This window comes from Strix aluco, chromosome 31 (genome assembly GCF_031877795.1).
Source record: "Strix aluco isolate bStrAlu1 chromosome 31, bStrAlu1.hap1, whole genome shotgun sequence".
Classification (NCBI taxonomy): domain Eukaryota; kingdom Metazoa; phylum Chordata; class Aves; order Strigiformes; family Strigidae; genus Strix; species Strix aluco.
This window is the reverse complement of record NC_133961.1, coordinates 443,414-468,559: the sequence shown is the minus strand read 5'-3', so window position 1 is coordinate 468,559 and position 25,146 is coordinate 443,414. Positions and strand designations below refer to the sequence as shown.

The following is a 25,146-nucleotide window of genomic DNA, read 5'->3' as shown; positions in this document are numbered from 1 at the left end:
GGCCTCTAGAGGCTTTTATATTGTCCTGTACTGCTGCAGCACAGTATATTCTGGCCAACAGCTGTCTTTCCCTTAATATTCTTTTACGTATGTTCCTGTTGTGCCAGCCGTGGTGCCCAGAAGGGGAGATGTAAGTACCACTCTGTACTATTTGTGCATTTCCTCCTACACTAGCAGCCTCAGCTGCCCGCTTGTGGTAGCTCTCACCTCCAGATACACCACTAAAATTGTGCAAGAAGAAGTAACAGAGTTGAGAATGTGAAGATAAAATAGAAAATTAATTTTCTGTCATCTTTTGGCTTATTGAGAAGAATTCAAGAACTTGGTCAGTCCTCAGACATGTATTTTGGATCTACTGCTATACTCTATCTGTTATTACCTATCTTGTCACTAAGAGTTGTGAAGAATAGCACACAGCTCCAATTTCTGTTTCAGGGAAAAACGAGAGAAGAATTTACAGCTTGGGAAGGCAAAGGGAAGAGATGACTTACATATTTTATATATAACTGAATATTATGACTCAGAATGGTGAAATGAGGCAGGGTTCAGCAGTCAGAGTACAGCTGGTGTAGGGAAAAATGTGATATTCTGTGGGTTTATTATATTTATGAGGTCATGGTTGAAAACAGGAAAGTGGCATAGGAATCTGCAGCTGGGAGGAGGAGAGCAAAAGGGAGGTGCATACTCATTTTAAATATATGTTTTTTCTGGCTCTCAAAGTAAGGCAAATAGGTAGGTTTCTGCAGCTGGTAGGAGGATGTGCAAAAGGAGCCTGTGGTTTGTTTGGTATTTTAGGGAAATGTCATTTAAAAATATTCTTGTGGACTGAGAAACTCTGCCCACACTAGCAAACCTCAGAGCTGTAAGTTTACCAGCAGTTCTGATCCACAATAGGTGTTGCGTTTCGGGCTCAGCCTCAGCAGCATTGTTCCCACTGGCTCATCCAACCCTGCTTGGGAAATAAACATGCCTGTACTGTGGAGCTGTAGCGGTGATGAACGTAAGTGTAGGAGGGATAGCACTTCTGAAAGAAATATTTCAAGGTATCTTTCCAAAATAAATGCCAGGCAAAAAGAACCTTTCAGCACAAACGGTTGGGTTGGGATCCTTCTGGCCTAACAATCAGCAGTGCAACTGCAGCATGATTCAGAATTGGAAGGTAGAGGGAAAAGAGAAAAGAGATAAAAAAGGAGATGAAAAGCTCTGTGTCATGCCACTAGTGCTGCGAAGTGAAGATAAAGTTTGCTGGTGGAAGTGTTGTGCTAATTAACATGTGTTCAACAGCCAATAGCTTTATTTTCCATCTTCCAGTGGTTGTGTTGTGGTAGCCATGATGCTCTAGTGAGATATGGAAAACGATGCTGCTGACATTGCCGATGTTAAGAAAAGGCATGCAAGACAGCTTTTGAGCAAGCTTTTGGGCACACAAACCAGACCTAAAGAATATATGAAATGAAAGGTCATAAAAAGATATTTCCTTTACTTACAAACTTTATCTTCTTTCATTTCTTTAGATCATCAAATAATGTTACAGCGGTATTTCTAACAGAATGTAAAAGAGAAAATAATAAGATATTGAAGACCCAATTCCAGCCACTTTTCTGGAACCAGTGTGTAAATGCAACCAGCCATGTAGAAATATTTGGAATAGCTCTTTTATAAATCTCAATTCCGGATAATGAAAGCTTTTTGAAAATGACCTACTTTATGAGTTTTTCAATATTTCTGATGAAAGAAAATATCAGATCATGAATTGATTTTACAATACTACCATCATCTGAAACTGTGGTCTTACCAAAACCAGCTCTGCATGATTTGGTCATGGTGTAACACAAAGCTGACTTCTGATTGTTCTTAAACTTGGCACTCTGTCTTTGAAATTGGAGCCAAAAGGTTTCTGTATCGATCTTGTTCTCAAGCCTCTCCAATATCTAGAGATGAGGTTGCTCAACCTTTCCCCCTCCCACGCATACATACACAGTGTGAGCTTTTCACCAGGCAGGTTTCCCAAGATTTCACAACTCTCCTAGTTTTTCAGTTTAAAACTAAGCACAACACAGCAGTGACATTTAATAGGACAGTCATTATATGCCAACAGCTGGAATAAAACCAGCTTCTTTTGCTCTAGCCAGAAGCTGGCTACTTTCCAGATGTGAGACTGACAAGCTTAGCAAATATTATAGCACAACCTCAAATACGGTGGTATTTTGCAGTGAAGAGAACTTAAGAGAAAATGGGCTTGGATGGCTGATCCAGTATTTAAACCTTCATTCAGTAACTCAGAAAAAGATTGCTTGAGTTCTGACTCTGTTCCTTGGTTTAGACCTAAATTCAGAATATTCAGACCCAGTGGACGTCTGGATGTTATGAACAGGGCCTTATACAAATCTAATTAAACTGTAGAAAACAGGAGCTCTTTCCCATAATGACAAAGAGGTAAGTCAAGTTAAACATGTCAGCTGGTCTTTGACTTAGCAGGTGTGCTAAGATTTTAATCTCCTTTCTAAAATCTAGTAGGGTTGATATACCAGGTTTTCAAGCTTTCAGAGAACAGGAGTCACTTTTTTGTATGCTAGAGTGCTGTATAGGTGCTATCACATTATTAACAAGGGGTTTTGATTCAGTTCTTCAAATTTCTATTCCTTTCTACATTGTTAAACTTCTAGTTCTTCTGATTTGTGCCAGTTTGAGGAAATTAGGCATTAACCTTTATCAGGATTTAAAGAATTACTTCCCAATTATTCCAAAGCACATTCTTACCAGATGTTGCGTTGGCTTTTGAGAGACAACTTTGACTTCCAGTCCCATTATTTTTCGCAGAAGTTGTTATGGACAGTGAGGAAGTAGATGTGTTGGGGCAAGTAATTTACCAGACTGCAGCTTTCCTATACTGATTTTGTTTACATCGTTCCAGAGTAGCTGGAATTAATTGGTTGGCTGTTTTTAACAAAAGGGAAAGTACAATCTTCTTTGTTCTTCTTAGGCTGTTCTTTGGCCCAAAAGAGGTCGGTGGCACTTTGCTGTTGATTCCTGACAGCCGAGACTTTGTCCTTTCTGTTGTAAGGAACTTGTTTACTTTGGTTCACGCAGTAGAGCATGTCCTGCAGCAGCGTGCAGTTTGTATTGCTGAATCTCTTGGCTAGTAGTCCCTGCAGTACCTGGAGTATCTCCTCAAATGACCCTTTCAGAATTTGAATTGTGCCTCAATTATATTTATGTATTCTCTCCACCTTGTCTTTTTGACATCCTATACTATGCCTTCATCGTCTGCATCAGCGAATCCTTTCAAAATTTAATACCACTCATACAAAAAAAATTAAGCAGGTATTCTGTTTGTGGCTCTATATTGCCAGGTTCAGTATATTTGATGGTCGTAACTAAAAATTACACTCGGAAAGTCATATTTTCCTATTCTGACACTCTGACCAGGTTTAAAACACTCTTCACAGGTATGGGATGAGAACTTTATAAAGCATTTAATTTGTGTGAAGCAAAACTGGAAGGATGTTTTCCTCCTATGGATTGTTGGTTGGTTTATTTTGGGGGGGATTATTGGAGGGGTTTTTTCCTTCTGGGTGTTCTTTTGATGACAAAAAAATAAAAATGAACTCTTTCAACGAAGCTATTACAGCACTAACTCCAAATATGTAAGCGTGATAATGTGGAGATGGAGAGGAGAAACTTGAAAGGGAATGTAGTTCCACAGCTGGGAAAGGCAGATTTACAGATAATTAGAGCAAAGATGTTTAGGAAGGGCTCAGAAAAGTTTGTATGGCATGTGTAATGAATGTTTATCAGTTTGGGGTTTATATATTTAGTTTGGGGGGTTTTTCCTCAAAAAAATCAGGAAGAGGAGATGTCACACAAATCTAGTACCAGAAATATTAGAAAGGCTGTTTTCAAATGAATCACTGTCATGCAAAAGGAAGTTTTAGGTGCTGGCTTTCCTGTCACTTGGCAAATGGCCACACTGTTTTACTTGCCCATTTTGTGTAAATGAGTCTTCATGGATATACCTCTGAGAATTAATCAGTGTAATCACGTCTCTAACCTATTTGACAAAGCTAGACTTAGTTGCTGCAGTAGCTTTAACTTGCAGCCCTCAGTCAGAAGGTTTTTACGAGTCTTATATTTAGTTCAGATATGAAGAGGCAAATTAGATTGTAAATTATTTTAACATCTGTAATACAGCCTGCCTGCAGTAGGAAGGATAGCAGGAGCCCTTAGTCCTGCAGTGCTCTGTAAGACCATCTCCCGTTTTAGCAGAATTTTGGGCAGGTTTGGGGCAGACTTCTGAAATCAGGGAAAATCCACAACCATGAGTTCACTGCTGACAGATAGAGCTACACTCTAAAGACAGGAGAAAGGTGTCATGTCTGCCCAATGATGTTCCATCCAGGAGGCGCCCACAGACACATTTCTTTGTAATGAAGCACGTGAGTCTCTGTTGGCACCCTCCTACAACGAGGGACACTCGTTACTGAAATGCTGTCATGGGCTCATCATTTTGTAGGCCATGACCTATATTTGGTTGGCTTATATGCCAAGCTCTGGCATACAGTAGTGTGAGTGGGCATGTTGCCACCCTAACAGATGATCATCTGTAAAGATGGTGCCAGGAGAGGAGCTTTGATGGCCTGAGCCTTGTGGAGATACTTCAGGAATTTTTTTTCCCCATAGTTTGCTCTCTGAGAATAAAGGGAGAGGCCATTTGTTAATCTGTCCCAGAAATGAGAACACTTCATCAGATCCAAAATCCTTTTCTCTGGCTGCATTAAGTTCAGGGCAGTGATAAATTGCGATTAAACAAAGGGCAATGATGTGAGCCTGGCACACTGACATTGAAACCTCCAGCTCCAGAAGCAGGTGCTGAGGAGATCTCAGTCAAGCACAGCTCTGCAGTTTGGCTGTGTCTCTAGCACAAGTTCTTTGCCAAAATCCATGAGTATGAGCAGCTGGGACATGGGAGTTTGCACATCCTCCCTGTCTGAACAAGTCCTCTGGGAAAGCAAGTTTTTTCAATTTCACTTGAAAGCTCCCATCTTGCTGTTCTAAAGATGCCTTAAACTTTCTGAAATAAATGCAGTAACTGTAGCATTATCAGGGCTGCCATGCCCTACTTTTCTTCCTCTCATGCCATTCAGCCTGTGCTTTTTGCTTCTTTTGTAGGGACCGGATGAGAACGTCAGTCAATGTAGTGGGGGATTCTTTTGGTGCTGGCATTGTCTACCACCTTTCCAAGGCAGAACTCGACACCATTGATTCCCATCATAAAGGGCACGAAGACATTGAAATGACCAAGACTCAGTCAATCTATGACGACATGAAAAATCATAGGGAAAACAACTCAAACCAATGTGTTTTTGCAGCTCACAACTCAGTCATAGTAGATGAGTGCAAGGTACCTTTCACATTTATGGATATTGAGACATGTATATAGCACTGCATGCTTTATTTTATCTTATTTTTTAACCTGCATGTATTTTTCAAATCGTTCTGCAAATAACAATGTGACAACAAGGTTCATGAACCCCAGACATTTTGAATGAGTTTGAGCAGTTCAAAAGATTTTTTTTTTGCACTCTTCTTAAAAGTTGTCATTTGAGGGGGAAAAATCATGTACATTGTTTACATCTCAAAAGGCAAGATGCAGCGTATTATGGAATATGCCAAGACACAGAGAATATGGCATCACCTTCAATGGACATTTACTTAATTTTCTATGGCAACAGAGAACTTAATTGCCAACCCAAATAAAGGATAGCTGCAATTCAGACACAGGTGTTGTCATTTGCTGACTGCCTTCCATGATATGCTGTTCCGAGATGGACATGTTGAATGCACTTTAGCATCAGAATGCTCCTGCACTCATACAGCATGCTTACGCTTTGCTTCCGTCACCGGTCCCGAGTCTTTAAGACACAATCATCATATGCTCTCTCTAATCCTTGCTGTAACTAACATGATTATTAATAGTAATAATAACGTCTTGATCAGAGCAAAGTGAGCTTGAGAAACCCACCAGTTGACTGAGAACCCAGTTGGGGAGGTTAGCGGTTAAGTTGCCTAAGCAGCCACCACTGCGATGGGGCAGTCTAAAATCAGGAGAGAGTTTTTGAAAAGGAGTAGAAAGAGGCTGAAACAAGCTGGAACTTTTCATTTCATAGGCGGTTTTTAAAATTTATTAATACTCTGATCTGATCCAGTGAACCTACCTTAGCCATTTATTCAAACAGATTCTCTTGCATCTTCCAGTTGCCACAACTGAGGCAGTAGCTAACTGTGAATGCTACACTAAGTCCATTAGCAGACCACCATGTATATTGGGAATATAAGTTCTATTCTATCACTTTCACCTGTCTCCAGCCTGGCTGGAAATGTTCTTTAGAATATATTGTTTTCTGATGCTTACTTCTACATAATGTCAGGCCGAACCTGAATTTCCAGGGGAAAAAGTACTACTGAATGAATTCAGGAAAGTAAAAACTTTCATCTTATCCTCATTTTTTTTCCTGAATCTTCCAATTTTTAATAAAATGATTTTTTAAAATGAAAACAAATATTTTGTTCTGATATGGTTCTCCCCTTCCTTTTCTGACCCAATCTTTTTCCATGAGAAAAATAAAAGTAAAAAATAATCTGTAATGGAAAGACAATACATGTTTACCCAAAATTAAAAATTATCATTAATTTATATTTCTCAAAAAAGGAAAGGACGCAGAAGAGATAAAAATTTGAAGGAAAAAGGAAACTCCCTGAAAAGGAAGACCTCATTTGATAAAAGATTTTTTTTCATTAAAAATAAACATGCATGGACACAGATACACACAGACACTTTTTGGTTAACTTCTTTTGGAACTTTTGGAAAACTGTTTTCCAGTTAAATAGACCATGCTAATTTCAGTGGGTTTAAGACAAATTCAGCTACCACATATCAGGATCATGGAACTGAATACTGATAATTTTATCTCCTTACAGTCTCTCAGATTTGCACAGAGATGCAAGTCGTGCCAGAAATTAGTAGCCCGCTGATGCAATACTTGCTGCACTTTCTTTTCTCCTTCAGTTTGTCTTATAATTTCCCTCAGTTGAGGCATTAACGTACCTCAAAAACATGGATAAATGATGGGGTATCTCATCCTGAGCACACCCTTTAATTAAAATTTGGGACCAGTGCTTTATGAGCTGGAAGTGTTTGTCCTTTTCCATTATTTTAGGTTTGGTCTGCTTGCAATCTCTTTTTGCACTTTTAAACTCATGAAAAGAGCCAGGGTTTACTGGATTGAGCACAAGACTGACTTTGAGCAGGTCACTTGTCCGTGTGTCTGTCTGCAAGCTGCCAAAAGGATGTGATGTTACGGTCTGCTTTATAAGCTCAGAACATCTGCTGACATTTACAAAGCATTTGGATCATGTTGAAGTGGTCTACAGCTCCCAAGTGTCAGAGTAGCAAAAGCAACGGAGTGTAGGATGTGGGGCTTCAAAACAGGCAGCTGTGAAATCTGAAGAGACATCTCTTCATCCTGTCAAATGCACTGGTGGGTTGAAAAGCTTACTGCAACTCTGGTCAGAATTTGGAAAAGCTAATCTACTAGCATGTCTTTTCTATTTCCTTTCTGTAATATATTCCATGTATAACACTAGTAGTTTATGATTTTGCATGGTCAATGTATATTTTTACTAAGTAGTTTACCTTTATATGGGGGTAGAGTGGTTGTTATTGCACGATATTTTTGTATTTTTTTATTATCATATTTCACATGACTCTGTGTGATTTTCATTTCTGAATAAGCTGTTCATTCCTGTATTTGCATGTTTCCCTCTTTCAATTATCTAAGAAAAAGCTTGACTTTGTTTCAAATATCAGTGCATTTTGTCATGTTTCCATGTCCCAATGCTTCCATGCATCCAGTTTATCCAGCATGGGGACTTTCAGCTCTGTCTTTAAGTTTTCATTTGAAGCTGAGGATGTTAACTTACAAGGTAAGTTAGGAAAGAGTGAGCCATCCATTTAGAATTAAATGAAAGGTTCTCTCACGGTTATAAAGATCCCGATTACTTTTGTAAAGTTAAATTGACGTGTTACCTTTTTAAAATTTTTAAAGTCATTTGGCTGGAACTATCTTTCTTAAAGCGTGAGTTTATTTCTAGTGATCTCTGGGATGCAATGTGCTGGCCAGTGTTTACTGTGAGCTGGTAGATCACTGTAGGTCTTCTACCGTACTTAAAACCTAAATATTTTAGCACCTATCTTTACAGGCAAGGGTGATGTTTTGTTGTACTTTGTGTGAGACAAAACATAGCATTACTCTGAATTTTTGGTCTGACTAAAGTCAAAATCTTTCAGTACATAGAAATAGTGGTGATGAACAATACTTTCAAAACATATCTTTCCCTCCATTTCTTTAAAGGTGGTGTAATTGTAGGTGAGTTTGTATAAATACACATCTATGATTATTCTGGCCTTGCATATTTTTCATGTCCTTGCATCAGCTATCCTGCTTTGCTAAGGAATTCAACTGAAAAAATATGACTTTTTACATTAAAAAAAAAGTAATCTTTTTTTAAAAAGAATCCAGAGAAATCTATGGGAGATAGAAAAAAGTAGAATCTGAAATATTTATTAAAAAAACCCCCAACCTACAGCAAAGGCTAAGAAAATATGGAACTTCTTTCCTATTGCTAATATTTTCTAGTCAGTATAATAAATAAACAGGAGTCTCACTATTTGGGAGTGTTGTGAATTCTGAATAAATACATTTTACATATATAGTAAGACATGGTGTATGTAGTTCCTGTAAGTATCATGACCTTCCCTATAAAACTCAAGACTTTTCTTGTCGAAGTGCCTTGGTCTTTAAGTTGGTTGTTGATGATAATTGCTTGCAGGTAACACTGGCAACTAATGGCAAATCTGCAGACTTCAGTGTTGTTGAAGAAGAGCCTTGGAAACGTGAAAACTGAGGGAAGAGATTCCTAGCACCATCTTTAATAAGCCCTGAAGCTATCTTCTGGCAAAAGATATCACAATTAAAGAAGATTTTTCTTTTTTCTATTTAACATCTACAGTTTCTGCTTACTTAATTTCTTAAGTGAAACTTAGCAAAGATCTCCTCACGTCATTGTAGTGTCTTTGCCAAGCAATGATCCATAACCATCTGTCTCCCTTGTGTTACTGTTTGGATGATGCAGCTGGAGAATACTCCATGCAGCGCAGTGTGCTCTCACCCGCCTCCCCTTTCATTCAAGACACAGAGAATGTAAATGCTGCAAAATGGGAAGATCAAAGTGCCAGTACGGTTCACTACAGGGACTCAGGGTCACAAATACAAGAGAAACATAAAACCACGTAAACCTTCAAGTGTTTTGGTGACTCTTGTGGCATACCTGATCTATTTAGCACTGTATGGCTAAAATATCTTTTGAAAATGTCCATAAAAATTTCTATTTGTTTTAATAAGATCAAGCACTGTATTTTTGTGCCTAGTTGTACTTTAAACCGAACTTAGGTCCAGGGGCAAGATTAATGTATAGAAGTCAATAAATTATCCCAGACTGTTTGTTAGACCAGTACAACTAATACTTAGCATCAAGACCTTAGATTTGTATGTGCATGTGATACGTTTTCATCAGCTGTCCCAGGGCAGGTGCAGCCTTTTTTTTGTGATGGGGCTGTGCTGCTTTGTGACCACAATGCATCATATAATACAAGACAGTGTTATTGCAGGGGTGGTAGTTCCTTCACTAAATCTATGGCTGATGTACAAAATACAGAATGCCACGGGCTCAGTTATGCCATTCTTAATCAAAGTAGGTAGCACCTTACTACTCACCCTGCTCCACTGATGTTGGAGGGATTCCATATGTGGACAGGACTGCTCAAGTAAGGTACTACTAAGATTGATCATCGATGTTGTGATTGAGTACTTAATAATGAGCTATAAACAAATTCTGAATCCATTACTCTAAGAAATTGAGAGGTTTTGAACGTGATCATCGATAGCATTTGGTATGAAGTGAAAGCCATCTTCCAATTATATGTCGTATTTCAGAGAATGGCTAAATCCTGAATTCGTTGCTAAGCCAAATTCCATATAAGGTTAATAGAATTTGGCCAGGGTTAGGACTGAATGAAGAATAAACCAGAATTTCAGGATTTAGACCAGTACATTGAATACACAATCTCTCTTTCTTTTGCGGAGTAACAATTCATGTGACTCTCTAACGTGAGAGAAATGTTTCTTAGAGCACTGAATTAACGAGATGGTGTTTTGTCAATATAGTACAACTGACCCACCCTGTCAGAAGACATTACAGTCACAATAATCACCCTGTGAAGTGTTTCTAAAGGTGCTTGTTAATACTCAGCAATTTTAAGACACTGGTGAATGCCATTACACTATTAGCAATGTTCTATAGCAAAGCTGAGCCGCGTGGCCTTGGAGGCTCTACCCACAGAACAAGCTTTGTGCAGTTTTGGGGGGAGCTCTCAGAGGTTCTCAGAATGAATCAGAATATGAGCATAAGGTGAACTTAAAAAGTGGCAGAAAACAGAGCTGAAACATCATGTGTCTGTGCTCAGACCTGTTGTGGGTTTGAACAGGAATAATGTGTTTAACTGTAGAGTGGTGTCTGGCTCTGTAGAAGCTATTAAAATATAAATATAATCTGCTTTTGCTCATCTGCATTCATATAAATATCTCCAAACATGCATATGGACCCGAGCCAGCCAAGGCTACTTGCATGATTAATGATGTGCAAGATCAAGTCCATTGTCAGAGTATCCCTCATTTAAGCATTTGTTGTCATGGAATTTTCTTGCCATTGTTTTTTTGTCCTCACTTGCACGCCATGGCTACAGTCCTAAGCAAAATGGCCTAGATAATTTAACAAATATTGAACCACTGTGAATTCTGTAGGCCTCTAACATGTATTAGAGGTGGAGACCTTTTCCAGAGGCCTCCTGAAGCATCTTAAGGAATTTTTTTGTGAGGAATGGAATTACAGGATATTCAGAGAAGTGGTAGGCAGGTTATCTTCTCTTTTCTTCATTCCTTAGTTCATCTGGCACATCCAGAGTTAACCTATAGCTAGCTGCTGCTTCTCTGAATTTGCATTCGAAGACATTTTTACCACTGGGTTATGTGCCAGAAATTTGCCTGGGATGGTGTGTGGGTACTCTAAAATGTTCCCTAGTCTGAGTGTGCTGGCTCACATCAAGTGAGATTTGCTGTGACTTGGGTGGTAGATGTATCCAAGAATAACATGCAGTGTTTACCCCGGTTTATATCCAGCATTCTCTAGCTGTTTCATGGCACAGCTCGCTCATTAATAGACTTTCCATCCTCTTCACTGTAGCAGTTTCTTGGGAGCAGCCACGCTGATTGCTTGCCTTGAAAGTAGCTTTAGAAAACTGGTCATACACTTTTAGCTGTCATTTGAAACTGTTTAGCAGTTGGAAACAAATAGGAATGCCAGCAACAATGTGACTAGGCAGCTCCACAAAATTACATATTGAGAAACACTTAGAATATGCTTTCACTTACCCACTTGGGATGTATTGTCCTTTGAAGAGCGCTTCTTTGGATGGAGACTAGGGGAGGAAGGAATAAGATGCTAGAGAAACCCCACCCACACAAGGGAGAATAAATTTGGGTCTTTTGATAGGACTAGAATAGCAGACTGTGATTTTAAAATAGTAATTCTGTAGATACAGTAACTCAGGGACGTTTCAAAAGATAATTACGATGGTATTTCTATATTTAAATGTGGATGTGAGAAAAGGAGAAATGTTTTTGGTAAACTCCTCTGCTTTTAGCCTGACTGAATATTTAATGTAGTGTTACTTCAGCGCAGCACTGTATTTAACCATCAAAAAGCTTTCAGTTTCTCTGGGAAAATGTAACACACTCTTGGCTTGCATTTCTCGATTTGCTCATTCCACATGAGGCTGTGTTGCTACTTAACTAAATAAACAAAAAATAACCCAGGGACCGGCCACTTCAGCTAATACAGGGTTCACGTTTCAGCAGGCAGTGTTGGTTACTGACCAGTCTCTTTTTAGTTTCACTAGGAGTGTTGCTGCATTAATTTTCATCTGGCAAATTTTTTGTATTTGTTCGCAGTGCTGGGGTGGCAAAGTTAAAGGAAAAGCGCAGTGGAAAGTGATATGTTTTCTGTGTCGTTCCTAAGCAAATTAACATTTCTTTCTACATTCATCTCATCTGCTGCTCTGTTGGTTCCCCCCGCCCTTGGCTGTGCAACTGTGCTATCCTTTGCCCTTTGGATTGCTGACAGCACACTGGCACATGGAAAAGTCTAGACCAGGCAAAGACTCAGTTAATTGCATGCTTAATTAAGTACATGCTTCTGCATCTGCTTTATGCATTTACTGCTGAAGCTAGGTCAGCATTCTCTAAATATCTGTTCACTGAAACTAAAGCCCACTGTACGTTAAAACTGCAGAAGAGGTGGAGCACTTTGCTGCTGAAGTGGTTTCTTCATCGCTTCCCTTAGAACACAAAGGCTGCATCAGCGCTGGAAGAAACATGCATGGGTCTTACACACAAAGGTGCTTCAGATAGGTGGGGGATAAGCCATTTGAACCATATTATGGGATGTGGTCCTTCCATTTGAATCGGTGAGAAACTCAGTATGTCTTTGAAAAACTGTGTTTGCTGTAGTAAAACCTGTGCCTGCAATGCTCTGACTACATGAAAGCCCCGCTGAAATCTATGGGAGTCACGGGCTTCCAGGAAAGGTCAAGTCCTTTCCTGTCTCCATTAAGTTATAAGACATTTCACAATCCCATCCTAGGGAATAGTCTTTGTCTGCTATGTATAATGACATTGATTCTCACATCCAAAAGGTTTCCGCTAAGATGATGCTTTTTTTGCCTAATTGATTCTATGCTCCAAGTCCAGCAATGAATTTAAAACTCAGCACGAAAATAAGGATTGCTAGCATTACATTTTTTTCCATTGCTTCCTTCAGATACAGCAGATCTCCATTTCTTTCTCAAAGCACATGGAATTCCAAACTTTATGCCACTGTAAAACGTACAAGTAATACAGACTTCTGATTTGTTTTCCATCACTCCCAGGGTCATTAGTTTTCCAGCAGTAGATACTCAGAAGAGCAGACTGTTCATCTGAGGAGCTGCAGCAGCAGTGTTTGAACAAATTTATTCTGGCAACTGCCTGGATTTTCTTTGCTTCCTCGCCTTCACTTGTGTTGTTGCAGCCTTGTTGTGGCAACACAGCAGCCATCGCACAAATCCCCCAAACCATAGGCAGTATTAAACCTCACCTCTGACATTCGGTTCTGTAATTATCTTTAAAAAGTCTCTGAGCTTTAGTACCGGGCTCAGAAGAATACTTTTGTGAAGATGTAAAGATATAATTGTTTCTTTCTCATTTCGTTAAGTTCCATTCATCTATTTTTATTGCTGCATTTGAATTAATTTACAGAAGGATAAATAAGGGCACTTTATAAAAATGTACTGTAATATTATTCTGTTATGAGCCAGAAGACTATCCTTGATTTTATTACTGTGACTTCTAAGGCCACGATTAAGATATTTTTCGTAATAGTTACTATGGTAGGTGTGTAGTCCCTTGGGACAATCCACCTCAGCTATAACTCACAATATAAGACTACGTAAAAGCTCCTATTCCCAGCAGAAAGCACTCTTGGGAGGATGAATTATTTTCTTCTCTCCTATCATATTGATGACTTTGAAGGGAAAATATGTACCCAATTTCCTTTGTCTGAGTAATGATATATAGAGTGTAGCTTCAAGTAATGAAAGAAAAAAAAAAAAAAAGGAATTACAATACTGAAGTGTCAAAGAAGGCAGTCCAGCTGTAAACAGATTGTTCAGCTTTGCCATTTTTGGAAGCATTATGTTCTTGCTCACAATTTACCTGAAACAATGTACATAGTATAAATTCCTTCCAAGTCATTGATCTTTCTCCCCACATAGCCAGCAAGGCTGGGTCTCTCTGTGGCCCTCAAAGCACAGACTCTGCCATTCTGCACACCTAAGGCAGGACTCTGATAAAGTCCCCAGCAGTGGTGTCTGGGGACAGACTGGACAGTGGGTGCCTCCTTCATTCTTTCCTCCTGGTCATGTTTGATGTTAAATTGAAATCTGCTGTTATGAATGAGTCAAACTGCTGCTGATGCCCAGGCGTTGGTAATTCTTTTCCTTCTTGTCTGAGTGGGCTCCCTGGCACAAGGCTCTGAGGAACCATCCCTCGCATGTGCCCACCATCCCAGAGACATCTTCCTCTGCTCGGGGGAAGCCTGGTGACTTCCCGCTACTGTGTTGATACAAATCCTAGTGGATAAGGTGTTTGTGCAGTTGCAGCTATGAGTCTTACGGAAAACCCAGGCTCCAAACATTGAAATAACCTAAAGCATATGACCGAGCCACTGAGTGGGTCTCTACTAGTCCAGGATGGAAATAACCAACAGGCTAATTGAGGAATTTGGGGAGGCAAAAAGACTTGTGAGATTTCTCACATCACCCAACCTTTGATTCCCTTTCACTTCTAGCTACATTCTGCTGCAGAGCCAAAGCCGATCGATGCCAGAGTGTCCAATCCTTCTAGTCTGATTTTTCAAAATTCAGGAGTCCTGCAATTGTTTTTAATGATGCTCTATGGCGCACACCATTACATGAAGGGAAACTGTCATAGGCAGCATCACGCGACCCGGATTGCATGGTACCTGTATATTGCTTTGTAAAATAAATAGTATAGTTCGCAGGGATTTTTGTATCATTCTTTTCTATTTTTTTCTACAGTTTTTCAAAGACTGTGTGCAAACTGTGTTTACAAATTGATTTTGCAGTCAGCATTGTAGACTATAGCATTTCCATTTTGGTGTTTTGTATGGGCTTGTGAGTTCTTGTATACTACAGGTTGTCCTTCCTTCTTAAAGTCAATTGCATACACTTCCATCCAGCAGATCCTGATCCTTTCTTAAATATATCCCATTTCCTATGATCTGGTGTGAACTCTAGTTTGTAGAATGCATGAGAAAAAGCTGCATATGTATTTATATTGTTAAATATTATATGCTGAATACCGATGTAGTTATTAATACAGGTTTTAGGGGTTTGTACATGTTCTCTGGAAACTACAGTGTAGACTGAACTAAATTACCTAGTATCTGTAATTTACAGACACACTAATATTTTCTTATAATGTTTTCTATATGACCGTAAAAGGTAGGGGAATAGTCCTTTAAAGGTGATATGCACCTTAGAACAAAACCAGTTTCTTATAACATTTAGGATCAATGAAATATTTTTGTGTTATGTTTAGTGATGATTTATAAACAAAGCACAAAATGCAAGAAGCAAATAGGAATTTCAAGATGTCCTTAAATGCTGCAGTTCATTAAGGAACAATGTTGTAATAATCTGAACAATCTTCTAGATTGACTGCCTTGGGCAATCGTCCCTCATTTTTGTGATTTTTCCTGGTGTTACCTTTGCCAAATCCGGCAATTCTTTCTTAGGGTCTGACCATGTATAATTGACTGACTCAGAATACAGTTTATAGAAAAGTGGAGATCTGGGTAGGCAAAAAAAATGTGCTATGAGGTACCCAGTCCATCTTTCTACGATACAGTGTATGTGAGTTCAGCCTGTGGAAAGAGTTCGTGATTTGGGTGGGCACCTACCTTTGCCTTCTTGAAAAGGGACCAACAGAACCACCACGGGACCAATGTAATTGGGTAGCATCGTACAAAATACCTCCTGCTTTCTTATGTATTTTAAAGAGAGCAACCACTATATTTTTTGACCAGGAAAAGTGAGAGTTGCTTCTTTATTATGGTCATCTGTTCCCATTAGGCAAATACCTGTTGGCATTAAGGCCGTGGCTGTAATAATTTCTATTTAATTAACAAGGAACTGTTTTAAGAGGAATAAAAATAAATTAATATAAATATTCATAACAATTATATCACAAAAAAATATTTTATGGCTCTTTGACTGTGATTCAAAACGAAGAAAACATTGACTAGCAAGTACTGCTGTCCCAGTGTGACTGATACTTCTCTTCAACTATTCAGAAATCCGTGGGGCCATGTTATTCTGCTGACATTTTGGAAACTAAATTTCTAGTAGATATACACGTAGGAAGTGTGTTGATGCACCCTTGTATTTTAATCTTCTATTTTAAATCAGATGTACCGGGTATTATCTTAATAGGAACTGCAGGTAGAATAGTGCTGAATTACTAATAGCTGTAAAACCTTACTGATACCAGTTTTGATGTTTTGTTGAAGCATGATGTCCAGTGCCTCTCTGCACTTAGTGTAGATAATGTAGCTATCAACATGTAATTTCAGTGAAATGGTGTATACAGTATGTGTAGCAGTGCTTTAATTTAATTTAATTGGTTTCTGTGTATTGAGCCATAGTAGAAAATGAGACTGTCTTTTAAAATTTTGTTCTACTTTCTGTTTTTCATTTGTATCTGGGTTTGTTTCCTTTTGACCATTCAGCCCATTATGTTCCACAGCTTAGTAACTTCTTTATCTGTCTATTATGGAGTATCCTGCTCTGATAACAGTCAGCATCATGTATGCAGCCAACTTATTGTAAATACGTTATTTTTAGTTTTCAGCTATCTAACCAGTGTGGTATGTGTTAGTACCTGCACGTGTGTAGTTCCCTGGCAGTGAGTGAAAGTGATTCCAGCATAGATTTGCTGCCTTGTGAATACGGTTGTTATGACCTTAAGAATTAACGTTCACCTAGAATGATTAGTTCCTGTTTTATTTTCTTCTCGTTTGCTTGAAATGTTGGGACTCTCTATCACCAGAAATTAGTAAGCCACTCTTTGAATTGGCACAGTGAATAAGGGGAAATCCATCTAACTGCATTCCTTCCGGCTGCCCTGGCTGACTCTTAGTGCACTGCGCATCGTTCAGCCCTTAGTCACATCACGGCACCGCAGGATCGCTCTGAGTCCTTTCCAGTTCCTCCTCGAGCACAGACGCCAGCAGAGCAAGCGCAGTCCCCCGGCTGCGACAGGGCAAGGTTGCAGCTGGGTGCGGCTGCCACTTCTCTCCAGAGCACCCGAGAAGTCAAAGCAGGAACCTCTGCCTTGTCCCCTTGGCAGGAACGGTCTCTGAGTGAATACACTCATGGGTAAAGGTGCACTGTTTCTTTCGGTGTTAAAAAAGGATATTAATAGTTACTGGAAATTAAATGCAAAGCTAAATGCTTCTCAAGCTACTGTGGTTGTTGTACAGGCCTGTTGTTTAAAAAAGTATGTCTGATCATGAAACAGATATGTCAACTATGTAGTCAGTGGCAAAAATCTTCTGAAATCAGGGCTACAGTTCAGATCTGTGAGAAAATAAGACCTTTCTGGGGCAAAACCTGCTTCTGAAAGAGCTTGGGACAGCAAGAAGAAACTAGTTTGTTCCTAGATACCCTGGGCCTGCATGTCGTAAGTAGAGTCATCCCCTGTAAGCGGAAAGAGATCAAACTCAGGCCCTAAGACACAGGCAGTGTCCTGCTTGGTGAGTCCCGTTACGAGGCTTCAGGATGGACTGCACACTCCAGGACTGTGCACTGCCTATTCATCATCTCTACGCCCCTCTTAAAAGTGACCAGGCATGAGGTGGAATGTTTTGAGATGTTTCATGGAAAAAGGATAAAAAGTAAGAGAGATAAGGTTGATCTTTTCCTTGCACTCAAAAAGTTCCCCAGATTTTGAAATGACATACTGTACAGTATCTATAGCACAGTTTGTTTAAAAACTAATGAATGCAGATGATAAAATTTCTCCCAACTCTGGGCTCTGTTCTTGTATATGGTAGTTGGAATGCCTCATTGGCTGAGTCTATTTTTGTAGTTCAGATCCTTTCCTCCTTACAATGATTGGTAGTCATTTGCTTTTAATGCTTTCTTATGGTGTGCACTGATTTCTGTAACTTTCATGTATAAAACAAACTAGACATTCTTTCTATATTGGAAATAGTAGTGAATATAATATTTCACTAAGTGTTGTACCTCTTATGTACATATCATCAATAAATGTTGATTCATAATTTTCATGGCTTATGAGTTTTAATGTTAGCCTGAGCTCAATATGGGAATGCTTTGGTTAGGAGTTTAGGTAAAGCAGGCTGATGTGAGAGGCTGCTTGTTCTGAAAACTGCAGGCAGGGTAGAAGATGGACCTGACTTTGCCAAAGTGTTAGAAATCTCACCCCTCACTGTGTCCTCCAAATATTCCAGGGTGCCGGCTGCAGCTGAGCTCATTTGCCACAAAGGCCGGGATGCACTAACTATGGTTCTTGGCAATGAAGTCTAGAGAAGTGGGAGGAAGTGTTAGAAGAGTAGGAGGATACAATGTAATGGTTGCAGTTGCTTTAGAAACCTACTTCCCTCCCCTGGCTGCTAAAAAATAAATTTCTTCCTCATAGCCTTTCGCAAGAAATAGTAAATAAAGCCTGTAGCTGAACCCCTGAAGCACTCTGTAAAGAAATCTATTTAATACGTGAATTAAAAGTTGCTCATGCAGTGAACCATGGCCCAGAGGACTGGCAGCTGCTAAGTATGGAGAGAAACCTCTGACATGTACGCTCGGAGTAGCACTACTGTGTGATCAAGACACGTGACCGAAACCCAGGTTGTGAGGTTTAACAGTCTGCACAACCCTAGGCTTACTTCTTACTAATCTAACCGAGGCCAGCCTCCACTTGAGAAGTTTCCAAAGAAAATCCAGGCATGGCAGGAAGTGGCTTTGGCAGGGCTTCAGCTGGCGGTCTGCCCCGGAGTCAGTAACGGACTACATCCTAATGTGGCACTCGGGAGATCTTTGTGCAAAAGATAAATCTGAGGCCCCGGCTATCTGCTGCCATTTCTGTACCACCTTGCTGCTTCCTGCCAGAGGCAGAAGCACCCTGAGCCAGCCTCATCAACAGTGTCGTTAATAAATGCATGCTGCTGACATAAAATTCCCTGCTGCCATCACTCACATATTTTATGTGCACTGTGTACATTCAAATTCCTTCCATAAAAGGTGGTCATTCTTTTTTTTTACACAGCATGTCAAAAAGTTTGAAAGGCAAGGCTCGACACTGTGACCTGTGTTTGTTGCTTTTTTTCAAAGCAACGTTACTGCGAGAATGACCTAAAAAAACCCCAACCCATGCAGGAGCCAATTCTGCAATTATATGGTGGTGTCCCTTTGGAAATGAAAGGGACCCAAGGGCTGATTCTCTAAGCCCTTGCAAACCCCTTGCGTGCCCCTCTTTTTCCATGTCCTCAGCCTTAGATAAAAAGATTATTTCAGGAGTGGCTTTGTATCTGGAATGTGTCCCTCTCTACAGGAAAGCCTGTGCTGTAAGGGGCTATAAAAGACAGTGGGTGGTGAATCACTGCCCCATATTAAGAGATATTTCTGTATCCTCTCTCAGGCATGAAAGAAAAACCCAGAGAATGCTTCAGGGCTGCTAAACCTTAGTATTCTCCTTTGTATTAGGTAGTACATGTAAACAGGACAAGGATATGAAAGAAACAGGTGGCCCCAACTTACAGTGCTTTAAGGAGGAAAACAGTGTTAAAAATGACACTCAGCTGGGCTAGCAAGAGTCATTTGCAGCCAGCACTTCTACTGCAAGAATGTACAAACCCTGGCAGGGTTTGTCGTCGCCCCCCCCGAAGCGCTCAGAGCCCCACAGAGGCGCCGGAAGCTGTGGTGGCCTCTGCGGGAGGCCGGCTGCCATCTTGCGTGGCCAGAGGGCAATGAAAGCACCCGCCTGCTGCGGCCTGCGCAGGAAGGAAGCCAGATTGCATGCAAGATCAGGGCTGGCGGCCGTGGCGGCGTGAGCAAAGCAGACGGGTTCTGCAGCGATAAGCAAAACGTGTCTGTGTAAACAGATAAATTTCAAAGCTGACTGCTGCCCACAGAAACGCGCAGGGATGGGATCCGGAGGAATGAGGCCTCACACTGTTCATGGTGCTTCTGCAGTACAAGGACGAGTATTTAGAAAAGCAACCTAGGGTCTGTCTTTCACAGCGTTGGGCTATTCATTCTCACTTGTGACTGAACTGAAAATATATTTGCCTTTCTCGTAGTCCTTTGTAAGACTGATCTACCTCCATTTGGCTGTTTTCTGCCTGAAGGCGCCCCATGGATCGCTCTCCCGTGGTCCACCGACTCCACTTGAGAAATGCTGCTGTGAAGATACGCATGCGAGAAAAGATAGCTGTGAAGGGGAAAGAAGAGCAAACAGGCTAGGAAAGGCACTCAAAATTCAGTCCACTGTTTCACCTAGGTTACCAGTATTGCCTAAATTGCCAGGATCAAATAAGCTTTGTTAGCTTACTTTTTAGCAAGGATTTTTTGAAGGCACTACTGCATATGAATGAAGATTGCTCTAAAAAAGGGTCCCTGAGGAAGACCCGCACCTTTAAAGTTAATCTGCAGGAGGCTGACCCTCTGAGCTGTCTCTGAACCCAGTTTCTCCCATTTTTGACCGGCATGTAACCATCGGGTAGGCTTTATATCCATCCTCTGCGCAGGGCAGGGAAGCCACCCTTCTTGAACAAAGGGTAAGTTTAGTTTCAAAGTCACTAGCTGAACAAACAAACACCCTTACCTAGAATTCATTTCAGACTTTCTCTTGAATGAAAGAAACATTAACTAGAAAATGAACTTCAGGGAAGTACCCGATAACTATAAACTTGTCTCCACAGGTGAACCTGATGACCTACTGCTGCAAAACAAAACATGCTTAATTGAGTGGATGATTGTAAAACAGTTTTACAATAAAACAAACCCCATGTAGTTGCACACCAGGGAACAGATAGACAGGCAGCATTTGGAAATACATTACCAGTGCTTGAATAAAGCCAAAAGAGTGAATCATTTGTAGATCTGAAAAGTAAAGTGAGCCCAACGTAATTTTTCTAGAAGCTTGCTGTGAGGTTTGTGTCATTGACAGTTGTAGTCCAGAGCACTCACAGGAAGACTTTTCTTTCCCTTGTTGTGCTCTTGTCAGCTGAGAGCACTGTGTCTTGGATATAGGGCTCATCTATGACAGGCTCATCTTGGAAAAACTCATCCTACAGACTCAGGCTGAAACTGCTGAAAACTGTCTCTCCGAGCTAGCTACGGTAAGGGTGCTGCTACCAATCTGCAGCAGCAGCCTTGAACCAGGTGCTTGTTATTAAAAAGAGTAGGCTGATAAAAAGTGGTGAACATAAACTCAGACTTAACCTCTGATCAGGAGGCAAAACATACCCAGCTTATTACTGCTTGTTCGGACTGAAATAAAAGCATGGAGTCTCAATTCATGCGAGGAAAATGCGGTCACTGAAAATGATCTAAAAGGGTTTTTTTTCAGTATTTGCTGGGGGAAAAAAAAAAAAAGCGCCTTTTGAGTATGTGGTGCCAGAAGACAGATGTACACCAATGACTGCAAATGAATTTAGAGTTAAAGCTAAAACTGCTGTTACTAAACCATTTACACACTGCAACATGGCATATGGGCGTTAAGGCTGACCCCACCCTAACACGATTGCCTGAGGCAAGGCTTTCAGATGCCGAGTACAAAACTTACAGCCTCTGGAGAAGAGGTGGAAAATGCCTTATCCTCACATCTTCCTCTGTCCTGGATTGCTCTAGGAGTTTGAAAGACTTCAGGACTAACTCAGCAGAGCTGGGACCTGTTTCAGGTACGGAGCCTCCGCTGCCAATGAGCCGTATGGCGATTTCCCACCGCCAGCCTACACACCCCTCACTCCTATTGGCATTGCTTGCAAGGCAGCCTCTTGCCTCACCTTCAGCGCCAGAAAAAAGCTGCTGTTGAGCTCAAGTCTGAGTTAGGTGGGTGTTTCAGAGTGAGACCTTACCCTGATATTCTAAAAAATGATTGAGGGTTTCCCGATAGATGCACTTAAATTTATGTCAGATCGTATTTGACTTGACAAATCCTCTTTTACTGTAAATTTACACAGACTTTTTTTTCCAATGGGAACTAAGTTACTTGTAAGGATTTCATTTTGTACAAAGGGAAAGATATATTATGTGTTAGGCATGGTGAATCTTCAAAAAAAAGAAAGGCAATTTTGCATAGCTAGATCTTCTATCTGGGATATTAAAACTAGCTAAAACAACGTTTATTTCTGAAAACAGAAAATAGTAATCTCTCATTTGACAGTCTTTATGGACTTGTTTTGATCCAAAACTTCATAATTTTGATTTTTTTTCTTTTTTTTTTTTTTTCTGAAAGAAACTACAAAACTAATGACTTTCACATCAGTGTTCAATGCACAGATTTGTGTGGCAGAGAATGCATGAAAATGGCGTTCAACCATCCACTTGTTCATCCAAAACCTTTTTGCCTGTAGAGTAAGAAGTTTCAATAAAAAATTTAAGACTCCTTGAAGCTGTTGCTCAGGCAAAACCTTTCTAATGCTTGTTGGAAACATCCAGACAAAATTGAAAGAAGTCTGTGTTTAAAGCGTATGTAAAGCTTTCACTGCCTCTGCTTTACTTGCACTTAACAATAATCAGCTCCCCTGAGGTCAGGAGGGCTTCTTTGGTGATGGATTCATTTCTTCAATTTCAACTTTTCAAAAAACTGTGCAGCCGCACATTTGACCTGGGTGAAGATCTGTGTAAGCCTGGTACTTTAAAAACAGGAAGATGAGCAAGAAGAGAAACGTTCTCGAAATCTTGCTGTTGCTAACCTTACTCCAAAAGGGTGAGACAGGGAACGCAAAAAGTACAGTCTCTGTGCTGTACAAAAGACACTGTCACTCATCTTTGCTAAATTTGCACTTTGCCTCTCATTTCTCATTGCTACGGATGCTTGCTCTCGGCGTGCTGTTGGTGGGTGCCCGCCTGCCATAGTAATAAAGAGAAATAAGCTACCAGGGGAAAATTATTCAAAATGAGTTTGCAAATGAGGTGGTGAATGTAGAGGGTGACTTGGAGGTGGGGGTTTCACAGGAAAAGGCCATTTCTTTTTTCCTTCTCAGAGCTTCGAAACATTCAATTGCCAAAGTCCTGGGGGTGTTGAAGGGACTTTCCGAGCAGTGGCACAGAAATTTCACTCTCCCTTTACTTCCTTTCCCAGCAACTGTGTCCTCCCTCCGTCCGTAATCCCCTGGAGCTCCCACCCCCTAAAACGTCTTCGCACAATTCCTGCCCCCTGTAAGGAACAGAGTTTTTTCGTCCACTCCCACACAGCTGGAACTGCACCCCGAGGAACAGTCCAGCACAGTGCTTCTCCTGCCACTGTTTTGTCCTTTTTCCCTCCGCAGAAGAAAACCCCAAAGTGTTCGTATTTGACTAATCAAATCTCTTTCAGCCAGAGAAGTCAGAACCTTGAATTGTCTAATAAGGGTAAGAAATAATTAGTAGCTAATGACCTAATATAGCATAAAATAAAGCCATTAACTGTTGGTTTACAAAATATCCTGGTGTCCGCGTATGTTGAGGCAGAACACAGTTGTCAGAGGCTTTAACTTCTTTCCTTCCCCTACAGAAAGAGTAATTAGGACCAGCCCTAACCAGGGTGACATACTGACCTCTGTCTCTGCCCACCATGTGCTAAAGAGACACTTGGTAATTGTCTCCTAATAATATTCCAGGGAACATGCTTCAACCTACTTAGTACAGAGGCTGTTGTTGTTGACAAAGGACACACACAAAACATCCCTACCATGTGAAAAAACACTGTGCAGAAATATAATTTTAAACCTGACGTTGTGGGAAGGGTTTAACATCCATGCAGGCAGACATGATGGCCATATATCCTTTCTCTGCTTTAATCAAACATTCCTTCTAAGATCTTCAAGAAAATACAGGTGAAACAATCACTCTGGACTGTTTGATGAAAATATTACATTCTCATAAAACACACAATCCCTCTCTCAAATATGCTTACTGCTTTAGACAGTATTTCCATGAACGGGGTGGTCTGGATTACATTTATTTAAAACTGTTCAAGACAAAGGAATAACACAAGCTGATCACGGGGTCTGTTCTAGGTCCAGCCTGGTCTCCTCAGCATGTTTAGGAGAGATCCTCATTCTTCCCAGGCACCAAGGGTAGGCTAAGACCCAACTTGTCTGTCAGCGCCCTGAAGGAAGGGCTGGATCTTGCTGGGTGCCGCACTCTCCCCAATGCCGTTGGTTAAGTGAGCCAGGAATAGTCGTCAAGATTTTACTGAGTTAATCTTAATTTGGACCCAAGCTGTCTGCTTTGAGGGGGATGCTGAGCTAATCGCTAACTTCCAGAGCATCCGGGGTGCCTATGGGAGGCTGGCAGAGCAGGCAAGGTCACACAGCATTCAGCTGAGCCTGGCTTAGAGTTTGCAAGCAGAAAAAATGAGCCCTGGTTCACCATCCTGCTCAGTACTTCTCTTCCACCGATAATGCTGGGCTTACTTTTTCTCCTGAATGTGGAATCAAGTTTATTTTTGGAAGTTTATTTTACAGTTCAGTGTGGCTTTAGCAATACTATTTCTAGTTACAATTTAGAGATGATATTTCTTTCATTCTGATTAATCTGTTAAATAAATATGCAAATATATCAAGTGCTCTATATAAAAAACACATACACACAACAAACATCCCCTCAATAATAAAACCAAGATTAATAAAAATATGTACTATATTACACATATGAAATGACCATCTAGTTTTGAAACTATAATGAAATTTAATTACACGTGAATCACATGACATAATCTAAAAAGGATCAGCATATATAAAAAAATGGCATTGCCTCTGTAGAACTTGAGCATCTCCTTATTTAAAAATATAAAAAGAAGCCAACCAGTGTTGTCCATGCATTTATAGATACTGAACATTAGATAAATTAGGAAGGAGTTTGTGGATTTCTCCATTAAACGTTTGAATAGGGAGATGAATAACATGCCACAGCCCTTTTTTTTTTTTTTTAAAGAAAAATTTAGCCTTCAAGACAATGAAATATCTCTTTTTGATTGAGACCTATATTCAATTAGGATTTAAAGAGAGGAGTAATTCTTACTCTGGATCGCCATACTTAGTGAAATGAGTACATAACACCAGTTTAAACACAGCCTTCAACAGATCATGTTGATTTATAATGGCAAATAGAAAAGCTTGCTTAAA

At 40.3% G+C, this 25,146-nt stretch overlaps 1 protein-coding gene across 4 annotated transcripts in view; it reads left to right on the top strand.

Moving 5' to 3' along the window:
• SLC1A2 (solute carrier family 1 member 2) overlaps positions 1-18,078 on the top strand; it is a 106,894-nt gene extending 88,816 nt beyond the window's left edge. For all 4 annotated transcript variants that reach the window (XM_074809777.1, XM_074809776.1, XM_074809775.1 and 1 more), the window contains exons 10-11: positions 5,170-5,401; positions 8,890-18,078. In XM_074809777.1, the coding sequence (XP_074665878.1) occupies positions 5,170-5,401; positions 8,890-8,964 (307 nt within the window). In that variant the 3' untranslated portion in view covers positions 8,965-18,078. The remainder of the gene's footprint in view (positions 1-5,169; positions 5,402-8,889) is intronic.
• The last annotated feature ends 7,068 nt before the right edge of the window (positions 18,079-25,146 follow it).